The sequence below is a fragment of the Nelumbo lutea genome, chromosome 6, assembly GCF_056320005.1.
Source record: "Nelumbo lutea isolate HS-2025 chromosome 6, American lotus-T2T, whole genome shotgun sequence".
In the NCBI taxonomy this organism is placed as follows: Eukaryota; Viridiplantae; Streptophyta; class Magnoliopsida; order Proteales; family Nelumbonaceae; genus Nelumbo; species Nelumbo lutea.
Window position 1 is genome coordinate 10,489,195 of NC_142689.1, and position 14,250 is coordinate 10,503,444.

Sequence of the window (14,250 nt, forward strand, 5' to 3'; positions counted from 1 at the left end):
AAGAGTTAATGGAGAAGAGAAAATATATATATATATATATATATATATATATATATATATATATATATATATATCTAGAGAGAGAGAGAGAGAAAGAGAGAGGTGTTTTAATTAGGAGTGTTAAAATTCTTAAAGGCGATTGGTCACTTGAGTTATTTTTTCAAATTTAAAATAAAAAAAATAAAAAAAAGAGAGATAAGTGACTACATAGTTCTTTGAGAAGAAACTAGGTGTAGGTGCCAATTCAAAAAAGCCCCATAAATGAAAATAATTCTAAAGTTAAAGTTAAATGGAAGGCTACAGGGGGTCTTTTAACATTTTTTTAAGATGTATATATAAGGTCTAAAAACAGTTTGATGCGTTTGATTTTGTACGTGAATTAATGATTTGAAGCACTTTTGTCAGATTTGAAATGGTAATACTTTTGCGGTTAGACGCGCGCGTTTCAGACCTTGCTCAAAGTCGAAAATAACCTCAATTAATTTTGAAATGACATGCCATGCCCCTAATTTAAACGCAAATAGTAGCTCATTCGAACTCTTCCTCTCGAACGAGAAGGAGACTCGCCGCAGTACGCGAGCATTATCCCAGGTATGTTAATGGTCTCAGATCTTCATTTGCGTATTCCTTTTTTCTCAAATCTCACCCGATATTTGCACTTTCGTTGGTAAGATTTTGGTATCTTACAATTTCTACCTATTTTTTTTTTTTTTCCATTTGGGTTTCAATTTGCACTCCGACAGGTGAAGACATAACCAGCGGTCAGCCAGCGGTGAGTGAGCAAAGTATTATTTTTTGATTTATGATTCTTCTTCATCATTGTTTTTCTTTCACCGTTTTCTATTTCGGTTTATGTTATTATTGCTCGTTATTCTTCTTCGTTTTTCTTTGATTTTCTCATTCTGTTTTTCACCTTTTCTCCCTCATCTCAAACCGACCAGATGCTCAGTTCGACACCCATCAACAAGTTTTTAACAATAAATCCATGCAGGTTCTAAAATGGGAGAACTTCAACTGATTTTCTTCTATTTCTTCTCCCCCTCTCTTCCCTCTCTTCTTATCTTTCTTTTTTTTTTTTTTTCACCTTTTTCCCTCAGTCCGACACCCATCAACAAGCCGAAGACGACGCGCAGTAGGGCTTGGCCATAGTCCGTAGGCTCACAACATACAAGCACTCATCAGGCATTCATCAATATTGCAATAATCAAACTTAACACAATGCCTCTGCCATCGCTATTGCCATTGCTAAGCCCGCCTTTCTCAAACATAAACGAAATAGAAGTCAAGCGCCTATATCGAGTGGTGTGGAATTTGTAAGAAGAATGATTATATTTGAGGTTTGAGAGCCTCTGGTATGACCTCATGTATACAGTAAACGATAGCCTTCCAAGCTTCCAATTTTCTCGCTCCTTCTCTTCAACAGGACAATAGGACAGCAATCCAACCCAACTTTCGGAAGTCCTTACACCCATCTTGACCACGACATAAATCCGGACACAGTCAGCTAGTTCAGTGTTTTTGCAATCTATGCATTAGTAATAAAATAATCTTTAGGTTGGATTGGATTTGATTACTACCAGACTCTATGCTTTTTTTTTCAACAAGAAAAATCTAGGAGCAGTCCGACACCCTTTTTCTTTGTTGAGTCAAATATAGGAGCAGGTTCCAAAATGGGAGAACTTCAACTGCCTAATTGCATCACCATAAGATAGGAGACGTTGGTCTACATGTATGAATATGTAATCCAGCTGTTCATTTTCAGTTAATTTAGGTTCCTTTGGAGTTAGAAAGAGGGTGCACTGTTATTTATCTGTTATGTTAATTTTATTGGTTGAATTTTATTTTCTAAGAAGGAAACATGAAATGCAAGCCCCATATAGTTGGGATAAGGTTGATGATGATAACCCATATGTGATTTATGTAGCTAACCCCATACCCCATATAATTGTCATGTTACTTTTATTAGTTGAATTTTAGATGATGATGAAACCCTTATTTTATTGTTAGGACCAGATCAAAGGCAGCTCAAAAGAATAAGCTTTCTGGGGTTAATTATTTTTCTTGACAAAGCAAATGCTCATTCTGATAAAGAGGCTGATAATTTTTTCTTTTTGAGATTACTTGGAGTCGTATATGTGTCAGAAATCCAATGTTCTCTTTTGGAAGAAGATAGATGTTAGACACTCTTAAGTAGATAAAATTCATCATATATATCTCTGGTTCAAAACTTTAACATACTTGTTCTTGTATATAACCACTTTTTTAGGTGTTTTCTTTTTCTTTAGTGCACAACTAAATCATAAGCATATTTTGCAATACAGGAAATGAACTGTATAGATGTATTTTACATTTTAGCTTTTTCCAACATATGCAATCCATGCTGACAAACACTTTCGTACCATTGTTGCATGAAATGTAATCAGGTAGATCAAAATGCTCTTAAACCACTTAGTCATGTCCTTTGGCTTGTAATGGAGTAAAGTCATTATGAATATGTCAATTAAAATAAATATCTTATTGCCTTACATTGCATTCTCAGTAAACAAACATGTTCTGTAAAGAAAAAAGTATCTCCATGTTCCCAAAACTGATATAGGCTGGAGAATTACCTGGTCATGCACGCTTCTCATTTCACTCAAAGTTCAAAATATCGATACAGGCCGATATGCTGGTAGGGGCGTTTTGACCTGTATCTTTGCTCGCCTTTTATGTGTTTTTAGTTTTTCTTTTAAACTGGTTCAGAGGGGCTGGTTTAAGGCCCATCTACCCCATGAACCAGGTCAGACCCTGAAACACCCCCTGTAGGGGCGTATTGGGAAGCCACCAATACGATATGTATCCGCCAGTAGGCCTGATGCGTATTGAAATTTTGAACCTTGATTTCACCTTCTTCATGTCCACCTAAAAGAAAACCAGTAAGTCTGTAGACAATTCAAAATCCACACTTAGGTTTTGGTTGTAATAACTTCTATCAGCAGATAGTTACCACATTTATAACTATGACAGTATTGAGTTTTACTTGGCATTCCTAGTCCACAATTCCAGATGGAGGGGGATTGTATTGCTTTGCAAGCTGCAATCTTTTGGCATATTTTCTCATGAATCCTGATCTAGTGTTTCTTGCTCAAGACAAAGCATCTCATTATGTAACAAGTAACAACAACCATTTCAGAGCATGTGGAATGAAGGTATGAGTGGTAGTGGTGGTGGTGATGATGATATGCAGGTGCAAAATCGTGTTTACTTGTATGAATATAACCAATCCTTTTACAATGAAACAAAGGTAAATTTTTCAAATTGAAGTACCTTTTGATGCTGCAAAGCCTTCAGAGGGGATAGAAATCATTTGTAGAGAGGTTAATCATACTTCGACAACGGTCAGAAGTGCTTCCTTATTTGTCATCATAATGGATAGAGTTTCCTTACAATATCTTCTAAGAACACCCTTCTAAGAACACCCTTCCAAAGGTAGTCAACATAACCCATGAACAATAAGTAGAGTTGTCTGGCCCCACACAAAACTTTGAAGTCCTTTCCAATAAGAAGTTCAGAGAGATAGGTAAAAGATCAAATGAATGGTCAATATAGACCAATGTTCAAAATTTCGTATGTATTGTGCCGTATTGGCTAATAAGTATCGTATCAGCCAATACGATACTTACTTTCCGTCTTCATGTGTTCACTCCTTGAACTGTTCAGTCACTTTTTCCGTCTTCATGTGTATTTCAGGATTTGGCCTTGGGGAAGACGATTGGTAGAGGGAGCATGGTGGATGGTCTCTACGTGTTGGAGAATAAAGCTGGTCTTGTGGCTACAGAGTCCATGAGTTTGTCAAGTGAGAGTCAAGCCTATTTATGACATAGTCGTCTAGGTCATCTTTCTTTTGAGTCATTAAAAGTTATGTTTCCAAAGTTGTTTGAGTCATTGTCAATGAGTCAATTACAGTGTCAGACATGTCAATTGAGTAAATATTGTAGAAGTCTTTACCTTTGAGAAATAAAAGATCTGAATTTCCATTTCATATTGTTTATTTAGATGTTTGGGGCCCTGTTACCTTGATTGATGATTACTCTAGATACACTTGGGTTTATCCTATGCGATCTTGAGATGAAGTGCCGAAAATTGTAAAAGACTTTCAATGCATGGTGTTCACTTAGTTCCAAACTGAAATCCATATCTTCCAGTTAGACAATGCGAAAGAATACTTCCATAGTGATCTCATGGAGTTTTTTGCTTCAAGTGGATCACTTCAGCGAAGCTTTTGTGTTAGGACACCCAACAAAATGGTGTTGCTGAACGAAAGAACCGTCACCTTCTTGAAGTGGCTCGTGGCTTATTAATTCATATGAATGTGCCAAAACGTTTTTGAATTGATGCCGTTTTGTGTGCTACATACATCATCAACCGTATGCCGTCTCGGTTGCTAGAGTATAAGGCCCCACATCAAATTTTTTTTGCTACAGCTCCGTTGTCCACCATTCTGATGCGTATTTTTGGGTGTCATTGCTTTGTCCATAACCTGTCCCCTACTCGAGGTAAGTTTGATCCTCGGGCTATTCCTTGTGTTTTCCTTGGTTATCCTTTATCTCAAAAGGGGTATCGTTGCTATGATCCTACCTCTCGCAAGTACTATGTCTCCATTGATGTATCATTCTTTGAGAATCAACCTTTCTTCTCGGTTTCTCCTCAGGGGGAGAGTAGGGTTGAGGAGAAACAGGCGACTCAAACTCAACTACCTCCTTTACTCGATCCTCCTCCATTCTGGGTTTTTCATCGTCGCCATAAAAGCCAACGGAGTCCAAGAGCTGTGGAACCTGACACTATGCAACCAATATCATCGGATTCACCAGAGGCAGATCCGTCTCATCAGCCAGGTACACTTGCTCCTATTGATATGCCTGTTCCTCTAAATGTTGATTCACCTGTCATCAATAATCTTGATATTCCTATTGCTAAGAGAAAGGGTGTTAGATCTTATACCACTAATCATTCTATCTCTAATTTTGTGTCCTATGATCATGTTTCACTTTCATTCCGTGCATTCCTCTCTTCTGTGGACAGTGTCCTCGTTCCTAAGAATGTGGCAGAAGCTTTATCTAAACCTGAATGGACAAATGCAATGCAGGAAGAAATTGATGCATTACACAGAAATGACACTTGGGAGTTGGTGGACCTTCTTGAAGGGAAGGAACCAATGGGTTGCAAGTGGGTGTTCATAGTGAAACACAAGGCTGATGGAACTGTTGAAAGGTACAAAGCTAGACTGGTGGCAAGAGGCTTTACACAGGTATATGGAGTGGACTATGCAGAGACTTTTGCTCCAGTAGCCAGGATGAATTCTATCAGAATCCTTCTTTCATTGGCAGCAAATCTTGACTAGGAACTTCACCAATTGGACATAAAAAATGCTTTGTTGAATGGTGACTTGGAAGAGGAAGTGTACATGACCCAACCTCTAGGTTTCTATGCCAAAGGTAGTGAACAAAAGGTGTGCAGGTTAAAAAAATCTTTATATGGGTTGAAACAATCACCTCGGGCTTGGTTTAGTAAGTTCTATTTAGCAGTCCAACAGATGGGGTTCAAACATCTATTTGTGAAAAGAGGTGAAGGGAAAATTGCAGCTCTTATTGTGTATGTGGATGACATAGTGATCATGGGAGATTGGGAGGTTGAAATACGGAGACTAAAAAAATTCTTAGCCACTCAATTTGAGGTGAAAGATCTAGGCCCCTTACGTTATTTCCTTGGAATTGAAGTTGCCCGCTCTCACAAGGGCATCTTTATTTCCCAACGGAAATATGTACTAGATATACTAAAAGATACAGGCAAGTTGGGGGTAAAACCAATTGACTCACCAATTGAATCTAATCATCATCTGGGAGATAGTCAGGGAGAGTTTTTGAAAGATGTGAAGAAATTCCAGAGACTCGTAGGGAGACTCTTGTGTTTGTCTATGACCAGGCCTCATATTGCTTATGCAGTGGGTGTCCTTAGTCAGTTCATGCACAATCCTAGGACAACTCACTTTGAAGTTGCAGAGAGGATCCTTAAATACCTTAAGAAGTTTCCCGGAGCTGGTTTGTTGTTCCAGAAACATGGTCACTTAAAGGTGGAAGTATATACTGATGCTGATTGGGCAGGAGAAGTCGATGATTGAAAATCTACCAGTGTGTATTGTGCCTTTGTAGGAGGAAACCTGGTCACATGGAGAAGTAAAAAACAAAGTGTGGTGGCTAGATCTAGTGCTGAAGCAGAATATAGAGCAATGTCTCATGGGGTTACTGAAATCATGTGAATAAGAAATCTGTTAGGTGAACTGGGTTTTGTAGTGAGCAATCCAATGTCACTCTACTGTGACAATAAAGCTACCATCAATATTGCTGCTAATCCAATCCTGCACAATAGGACGAAACACATTGAAGTGGACAAGCATTTTATTTGAGAGAAACCTGTAAATGGAGAAGTGTGTACTCCATATGTCAGCTTAGAAGAACAACTTGCTAATATCTTCACCAAAGGTCTTCATCATGTGCGGCAAAATGATATGTGTGACAAGTTGGGCATGATTGACATCTGTGCTCCAACTTGACGGGGAGTGTTGAAATAATTTAGTTATTTGTGTTAGGGTCTGTTTGGCTAGTTAAAGCATTTTTATTTCATTTTTTTTATTTCTGTTATGTCTGTTATTGGACTCACTTACAACAGGGGCACAAGGGTCTTTTCCCTTCTTATTTCTACCGCCCTATATAATATAATAAAGCTGGCACCGCCAGCACTGTTCCATTGCCAATTTCTTCTCTTCTTTTCTCCTTTCTTTGTTCTTCTCTTCTCTTCTCCTCTTATTTCTGGCCAGCCTCACTGTCAAGAATGATCATGTAGATTACCCCATATTGTTAGGATTAGGCTTGTATGATGCACATATTGCCTTTGGATTATGTAGTGGTTGAAGCCTAAAATAAGATATTTTTTTAGACTAAAAAACAGTGTATTAAAGAAAAAACTTCATTTGATTTTGCACTTGGAAACACAATGGACAAACAATGTATTAAAGAAAGAAATTTACAAAGCTAACCCCATTATATGTCTATTTCTTTTTCAGGTTATATATTTCAAGTGTTTACATAGCTACTATTTCAGGTATGATTCGATACTCATTGTTTGGTATGTAAATATACGTGGAACTATATCTTGGTGGTGTGGACATAGCAAAACAATAAACTCTTTTATGTTACTGTATGGTGGAACATATTTCGAACTACATATTTTTTTGGTTTTGTGTGATACTATTTATAGGGGTTAGAAATGGCTCCAAAAGGGATTTATGATAAAGGACAAGGTGGTTCTCTAAGGAAAGAATCTTGGCCATGGATTCAAAACAAGATTAGGAAGAAGTGCAAAAAGAAATTGTCTAAAAAACAATTGAAGAATGGGTTTGATTATTTGGAAAGAAAGTATCAACTATGAGTGATGACTATCAATAGGACTGGAAATGGGTACAATCTAGTCACCGAGTACAGTTAATTGGACAAATGAGCAATGGGGATTTCTTGAAGGTAACTAGTTTAAAATTTTGTTGTTGATAGGTAATGTATTTGTGTGAAGGACTTAATGGGATAGTTTGTTTGTATGAAAACAGGCCTTTATGAAAACATTAGTATTCAGGCATGCGGGATTACAATTTGCTAATGAATGTAGGGTGTTGTTTGGTGGGTCCTGTTCAACTGGAGAAGTTTGATAGACTCCTTTAGTAAATAGGTCAAGACCATTAGCATCTCCTAATGTAGGTGTACTAGGTTTTCACCATCTACTGCATTTGATGGTGAGACACAAGAGGGTAGTCCCGTTGACCTTGATGGCACTCTTGCCACACTTCTCACAAGGCGTAGCCTTGACTTCTAAAAACATTTTTTTTAACATGTATTGCCTTTTCCTTCTAATTCAAAGCACAACCATGTTCCTTTTGATGTTATACATAGTGATATTTGGTTGTCTCTTATGGTTTCTAGACTTGGATATAAATACTTTGTTTCATTTATTGATGATTGCACCAAGTACACAACTACACATGGATATATTTTTTGAGAAAGAAACCGGAGGTATTCTTACATTTAAGTTTTTTCTTGTTATGGTGATGATCCACTTTAATGCCTTAGGGAGAGTCCTAATTTCAAATTTAGGGGGTATTATTATGGTGAAGATTTGTATGCTTTTCAAACCTTTTCGAGAGAACAAGGAATTGAATTGAGGACATGTTGCCTTGGTAGTTGGTACCCTACAACAGAAATGGGCATATTTTGAGTGTGGTGAGGACCCTTCTTTTTGACTCCCATACACCTAATTTCTTTCGGGTGGAGGCGGCCAACACTACTGTGTTTCTTACTAATTTGCTTCCTTCATTTGTGTTACACAGTTCTTCTCCATATGAATGCTTGTTTCATCATTCTCTTGATTTTTCTATGCTCCATGTATTTGGATGTATTTGTTTTGTTCTCCTTTTTTCCTTATGAGCATACAATTCTTACTCCTCAAGCGGCTATGTGTGCTTTTGTAAGCTATTTCTCTGATCACAAGGGTTTTCTTTGTTATGATCCCCAACTTCATTGTGTGCATTTCTCTTGGAATGTAGTCTTTTTGGAAATTATCTCTTTCGTTTCTCACATGGAAAAATCATATACTTCTAGTTTGTTTTTGTATTCCTTTGATTCTTCAGGGTTAGTGGATTCTTTTTTGTCATCCAGTCCTTTTACATGACCCTTCCAGGTCTACATGAAGAGGCATCAAACTACTCTAGTCCCTGCACCTTTGCTCCTTACACTTGCAACTATTGGTCCTCTATCTCTTATTGATCTAGTAAGTACTCCACTCTCTTCTACCCTTGATTCATCTCTTACCTTAGATCCACCTTTACATCGCTCTACTCATGTTTCATGCCCACTTCACTGCTATGGCTTCTCATCTGGCCACAACCCCTTTTCTGCTATGTTGTCTTTTACAGAAATTCCCAAGATTTACCAATAAACGGCTGCCCCGCATTGGAAGGAGGCTATGGATGTTGAAGATTAGGCATTACTAGAAAGTGATACATGAGACCTGATTCACCCTTCACCAGATGATTTTGTTTTTGGCAATCATTGGGTGTACTTAGTAAAACTAAAGTTGGATGGGAGCCTTGATAGGTATAAAGCTTGTCTAGTTGTACAAGTTTATAAGCAAGAATATGTCATCGACTACGAAGAGACTTTTGCTCCTGTAGCAAAAATGACGACAAAGCATATGATTTTGGCTATCTCTGCTATTAAGAAGTGGGTTATGCATCAGATGGATCTGAAAAATGCCTTTTTGCATGGGGATTTGAAGGAGACTATTTATATGAAACCACCTCTTGGATATAATGATATAGCTAAAGATGGTTTGTCGATTGAAAAAGTCTTTGTATGGCTTAAAACAAATGCCTAAGGGATAGGGCTTGTTTTGAGAAATTTAGGTCCACCATTACTGATGTTGGGTTTACTAAGTGTTTTGTAGACTACTCTTTGTTTTCCTTGAGAAGTCCCCATAGCATCACTCTGTTGTTGGTATATGTGGATGGTATTTTGATTATAGAGATGATGTTGATGGCATTTCTTCTCTAAACCAAACACTAAGTCACTCATTCAAGATGAAAGATCTTGGTCCTTAGTTTTACTTCTTGGGCTTGGAAGTGTCTCATTCTAATCTTGGGTATTTTGTTAATCAACAGAAGTACGTTCTTGATTTAGTAAACTCAACTTATCTGGTGGATGATAAGCAGGTTGATACACCTCTTGAACTTAACCATAAGCTGTCTAAGGAAGATGGTAGACTCCTTGTTGATGCTATCTTGTACTAACATCTGGTTGGTAGTCTTATATACCTCACAATGACTTGACCAGACATTTCATATGCAATTCAAATTGTTAGTTTGTTTCTACCCTGCGGAAGCCTCGTATGTCATCAATTCATTGGATTATTTGTTATGTTTGGGGGACGTGGTGCAGTTTTATTGGAGACTCCTTGATATCTTGAAAGTGTAAGAAACAACAAACTGTCTGTAAATCATCTATTGAGGTAGAGTATCAAGCAATGCCCTCGACCTGTAATGAATTGGTGGGGCTCTGTGCTCCCTTGAATGACACTAATCTTTCTTATTCTTCTCCCATCCCTCTTTATTCTAATAATATTAGTGCAATCAAGATTGCCTCTGATTTGGTATTCCATGAAAGAACAAAAAATATTGAGGTTGATTGCCATTTCATCATGGATCTATACCATGTGGGCCGTATTACCCTTCCTCATCTATCTTCAGGTCTTCAACTAGGAGGTCTCTTTACCATAGCTCTGACATGTGCTTGCCATCAATTTCTTAGTGACAAACTGATGCTTATTTCCCAGCATCAGCTTGAGGGGGGGGGTAGAGATATGGGGTGATTAGTCCATGTTCATACTGTACATTGTTTGTATTTTATCTTGTTGTAATTTCTCCTTTTTTTCCTTGCTTGTATTTGTATTTTCTCTTATATGAGAGGGACACAATTGTCCTTTCGCACTATTTAAAGTTAATTTAATTTGTTCTTTTTTTGGATGGGTGATGATACACAGCTGACTCAAATCAGTGTTATTTGAACTACTCTAACACTACACAACAAAAAATAAAGTTGAATTTTGATGGTAGTTCCTATTGTAACCTGGGGCCCTCTGGTGTAGAAGTCTTTAGAGATAGGGAGGAAAAATTTTGGCTCTTTTCTCAAGTCATATAGGAGTGGGCAATTTGTTTAAACCTGAAGTGTTATCTTTGTTTCAAGGTTTGAGACTAGCTAAACAGATGGGACTGCACCAAATTGAAGTGGAAGTGGACTCAAGATTAGTAATAGACTTGATGAAAGCTGGAAATTTGGGAATCTGGAAACCATATGAAAGCTATGAGAGAAGTTTGGTGTCTTACAAGGGAAGTTGAAGCAAACTTTCAATGGGTTAGAAGAACAACAAACGGCCTTGCTGATGCTCTAGCCAAACAAGGATCAAACAGGAGTGAACTTTTTTAGGCTGTATTGTAACAATGGTTATGATTTTAGATTCAACATTCCAGTTTTGGAATGATTGGTATGTAATGTTAAGAATTTGAATTTAAATTTTAATGAAAGTTACTGTTTCCTATAAAAAAATATGTAATTATCAATACCACCCTTGTAATTGTTGACCTTCATCCTTCTAGGCCAATCTGCTTTTTTGAATAATAATAAATTTATTGATTCAAAAGCAAATTTAGAGTGAGTTCATACATCATCCCAGCGAGAGGCGCGATTTGCAACCCCTCCTTGAATCTTACAAGTAAACTAGGATAGAGAAACAAGAATCACAACTGAGCCCAAAGTAATTCTTCCCCATTTACCCCTTGCTTAGCTAACATATCTGACAAAGTATTTGCTGATCTCCCCGCCCACTATACAGTGACCAACATCTTCCTTGTCAACCAACTGAATTTCTTCATTTCATTCTTGTTTCGCCACATAGCCTCTTCAGAATTTTTCAACCAACCCACCACCACTTTGGAGTCCCTCTCGATTATTAGTTGTTGTACCCCCAGCTGGTTTGCAAATTGCACCCCTTGTACAACAGCTAAAAGTTTTGCCCTGGTGGAGTTCCCAAATCCCAAGGGACCTGAGTAAAGCAACAAAATCTCTCCTTTCGCATTTCTCAAAGCACCCCCCATTCTGGATAAACCTGGATTACCCATGCTACTTCCATCAAAGTTCAACTTTAGTGAGCCTTCGGATGGAGGAGACCATCTTGTAATTGATTTGTCCTTTAGAGATGAACACCTCGCTACTGTTGACCAATTTCTCCAAAGGTCATTAAAGGAGAATTGATGAAAGATTTCCGAGGTCTTCAGCCAATGTATTGCCCTATTCAACACACAGTCTTTTAAATCCTGGCTGCTCCTTTCCTTTTCTTGAAAGATTATAAGATTTCTTTCTTCCCAAAGAGTCCAAATCAAAGTAGCACGAGCACATCTCCACATAATTCTCCCTATTTTTGTAGGCCAATAAAAGGTGGAATGGTTGAAGAGCATGTGAACTTCTGCTGGTAGACTCCAACTACCCCCAAACAATGAAAGTAGGCAAGCCCAAAGGTTTCCAGAAAAGGGACAAGATATTAATAGATGGTAACAATCCTCACCGTGAGCTCTACAGAGGATACACCAATTAGGAGAAATACAAAGGAAATGTCTTCTCTTTTGTAGGTTATCTAAAGTGTTTACTTTCCCACGGAATACTTCCCAACAAAATGCCATAATTTTGGGGGGAACTGGCCTACACCAAATTTCTTTTGACGGAAAGGGTTGGTAAGTAGAAAGTTGAGAGATGAACTTGAAGAAAGAAGCACAAGTGAATGTTCCATTGGGTCTAGGAGTACAAGCCCTCTTATCTAGCTTGGAGGGATCCAAATAAACCTGATTAAGACAACCAAGCAAAGCAGAAAGAGAATCAATTTCATCATCCCTAAGACCTCTACGAAACCCAAAATCCCAAGTAAGATCTAAGGGTGTCCCAAAGGTGAGACAAATTTTGAGACCACCTCTTTTTTGTACAAAGAAATAGAAAATAGCGAAGGGTACAAATCCTTTAACAGTGTGTCTCCTATCCAAATATCCTCCCAAAAATGGACAGAGTTGCCAGAACAAACTTCATACTTGATAAAATTGAGGAATTGAGAAAGGGTGTTGTGAATAGCCTTCCAAGGTGCTGCTAGGTTAGCTTGCCTCGATACACCAACATCCCATCCATTCTCTAACCTCCCATGAATGCTTCCCACCACCTCATGCCACAATCTCTCTCTTTCCAAAGGCCATCGCCACAACCATTTCCCTAACAGAGTTTGATTTTTTTCTAGTTACCCTCCCAAGTCCCAAACCCCCTCTTCTTTACTTCTGAACACAATTTCCCAATTAACCAAGTGATCATTTTTTTTCTTGTCCCGGCTCCCATAAGAAATCTCTCATCAACTTCTCCAGTTTCCTAGCTTCCCTAACCGGTATCCTAAAAACAGACAAATAATAGGTAGGTAAGTTAGCCAAGGTAGCTCTTATTAGGGTAATTCTCCCTCCTAAAGAGATATAATTCTTCTTCCATGAGGCTAATCTCTTTTCAAACTTTTCTATCACTGGGGTCCAAAATCTACTCTCCCTAGGATTTTCCTCTAAAGGAAGCCCTAAATATGACATGGGCCAAGCAGAAGTGGAAACTCAAGACACTCCGCAATAGCCTCGACCTCCCCTACCTCTAAATTTATACACGCTATGCAGCTCTTTTTCAGATTTATTCTCAAATTAGAAATACTTTCAAAACCTTTTATTAGCTCCTTTAGGTTTGCTACCTTTTCGCTAAGACCTCCTTCACAAAAGATCATTAGGTCATCTGCAAACTGAAGGTGGGTGACAGGAACTTGGTGTCTCCCTATTCTCCAACCCTAATGGCATCTTCGCTGTCAGCCGTAGTAATTGTTACAGACTATATAATTAAAATAGGAAGATGTTACAGACTGTATAACTAAAATAGGAAGTAAATACTAGGGAGATATGATTTACCTTGATTGTAGGACAGATTTGTAGGAATTTGATTAGTCTTCTTTCCTAATATATTCTTTCCTAACATAGAATTTGTAACTTGTATATATACATACAAGATTGATGAATAATATAACAAATTCTTCTTCTTCCTTTGTTTACTCTTATTTTACATGGTATCAGAGCATCTAGTCTCTGCCTGCCCTTTTGTTTTAAGTAAACAGTAGGTAGAGGAAAATTTTTGGGTGTTTCGAGTCACCTCTTTGGAGCAGTCAGAGCATCTAGTCTCTGCAAAGTCCGGCATTCAACAGCCCTGCGCGTGTCTCACGCACTGCCTGAAGATTTTGCCACAGTCACACGCGTTGGCACGTGGAGGCACATCTGTCGTCGGAATTTCGGTCGTTGTCTTTTGGCTCGCCTCATCCTGTATAGCACATATTTGTGCTTTGTTACGTGCATATCCATTTCGGTGTTTTCAACAGGTGTGCTCTGTTGATTTTCGGTGTTCAAAATATTTTGTTTATTTGAATTTGAGATTATGGCAGACAAGAAATCAGTAGTTATGTCGGATGTTATTCCAATGATGTAAAAAATAATTGAGCATAAGCTTAATGGCTCTATATATCTGGATTGGAGTAAAACTGTTCAACTATATTTGCTGAGTATTG

General features: G+C 38.0%; 1 protein-coding gene across 7 annotated transcripts in view; it reads left to right on the forward strand.

Annotated features, from left to right (window-relative positions):
• The first annotated feature begins 533 nt into the window (after window positions 1-533).
• The window catches only part of LOC148847286 (exocyst complex component SEC10b-like), a 113,698-nt gene continuing 99,981 nt past the window's right edge, over window positions 534-14,250 (forward strand). Inside the window, exons 1-5 of one of the 7 annotated variants that reach the window (XM_088952340.1) lie at window positions 544-591; window positions 744-772; window positions 7,100-7,137; window positions 8,761-8,850; window positions 8,996-9,176. In XM_088952340.1, coding sequence (XP_088808466.1) covers window positions 9,161-9,176 — 16 coding nt within the window. In that variant the 5' untranslated portion in view covers window positions 544-591; window positions 744-772; window positions 7,100-7,137; window positions 8,761-8,850; window positions 8,996-9,160. Of the gene's footprint in view, window positions 592-743; window positions 773-3,729; window positions 3,836-7,099; window positions 7,138-8,760; window positions 8,851-8,995; window positions 9,177-14,250 lie in introns of those variants that run through there. The other 6 variants (XM_088952337.1, XM_088952336.1, XM_088952335.1 and 3 more) reach the window with 6 other exon arrangements.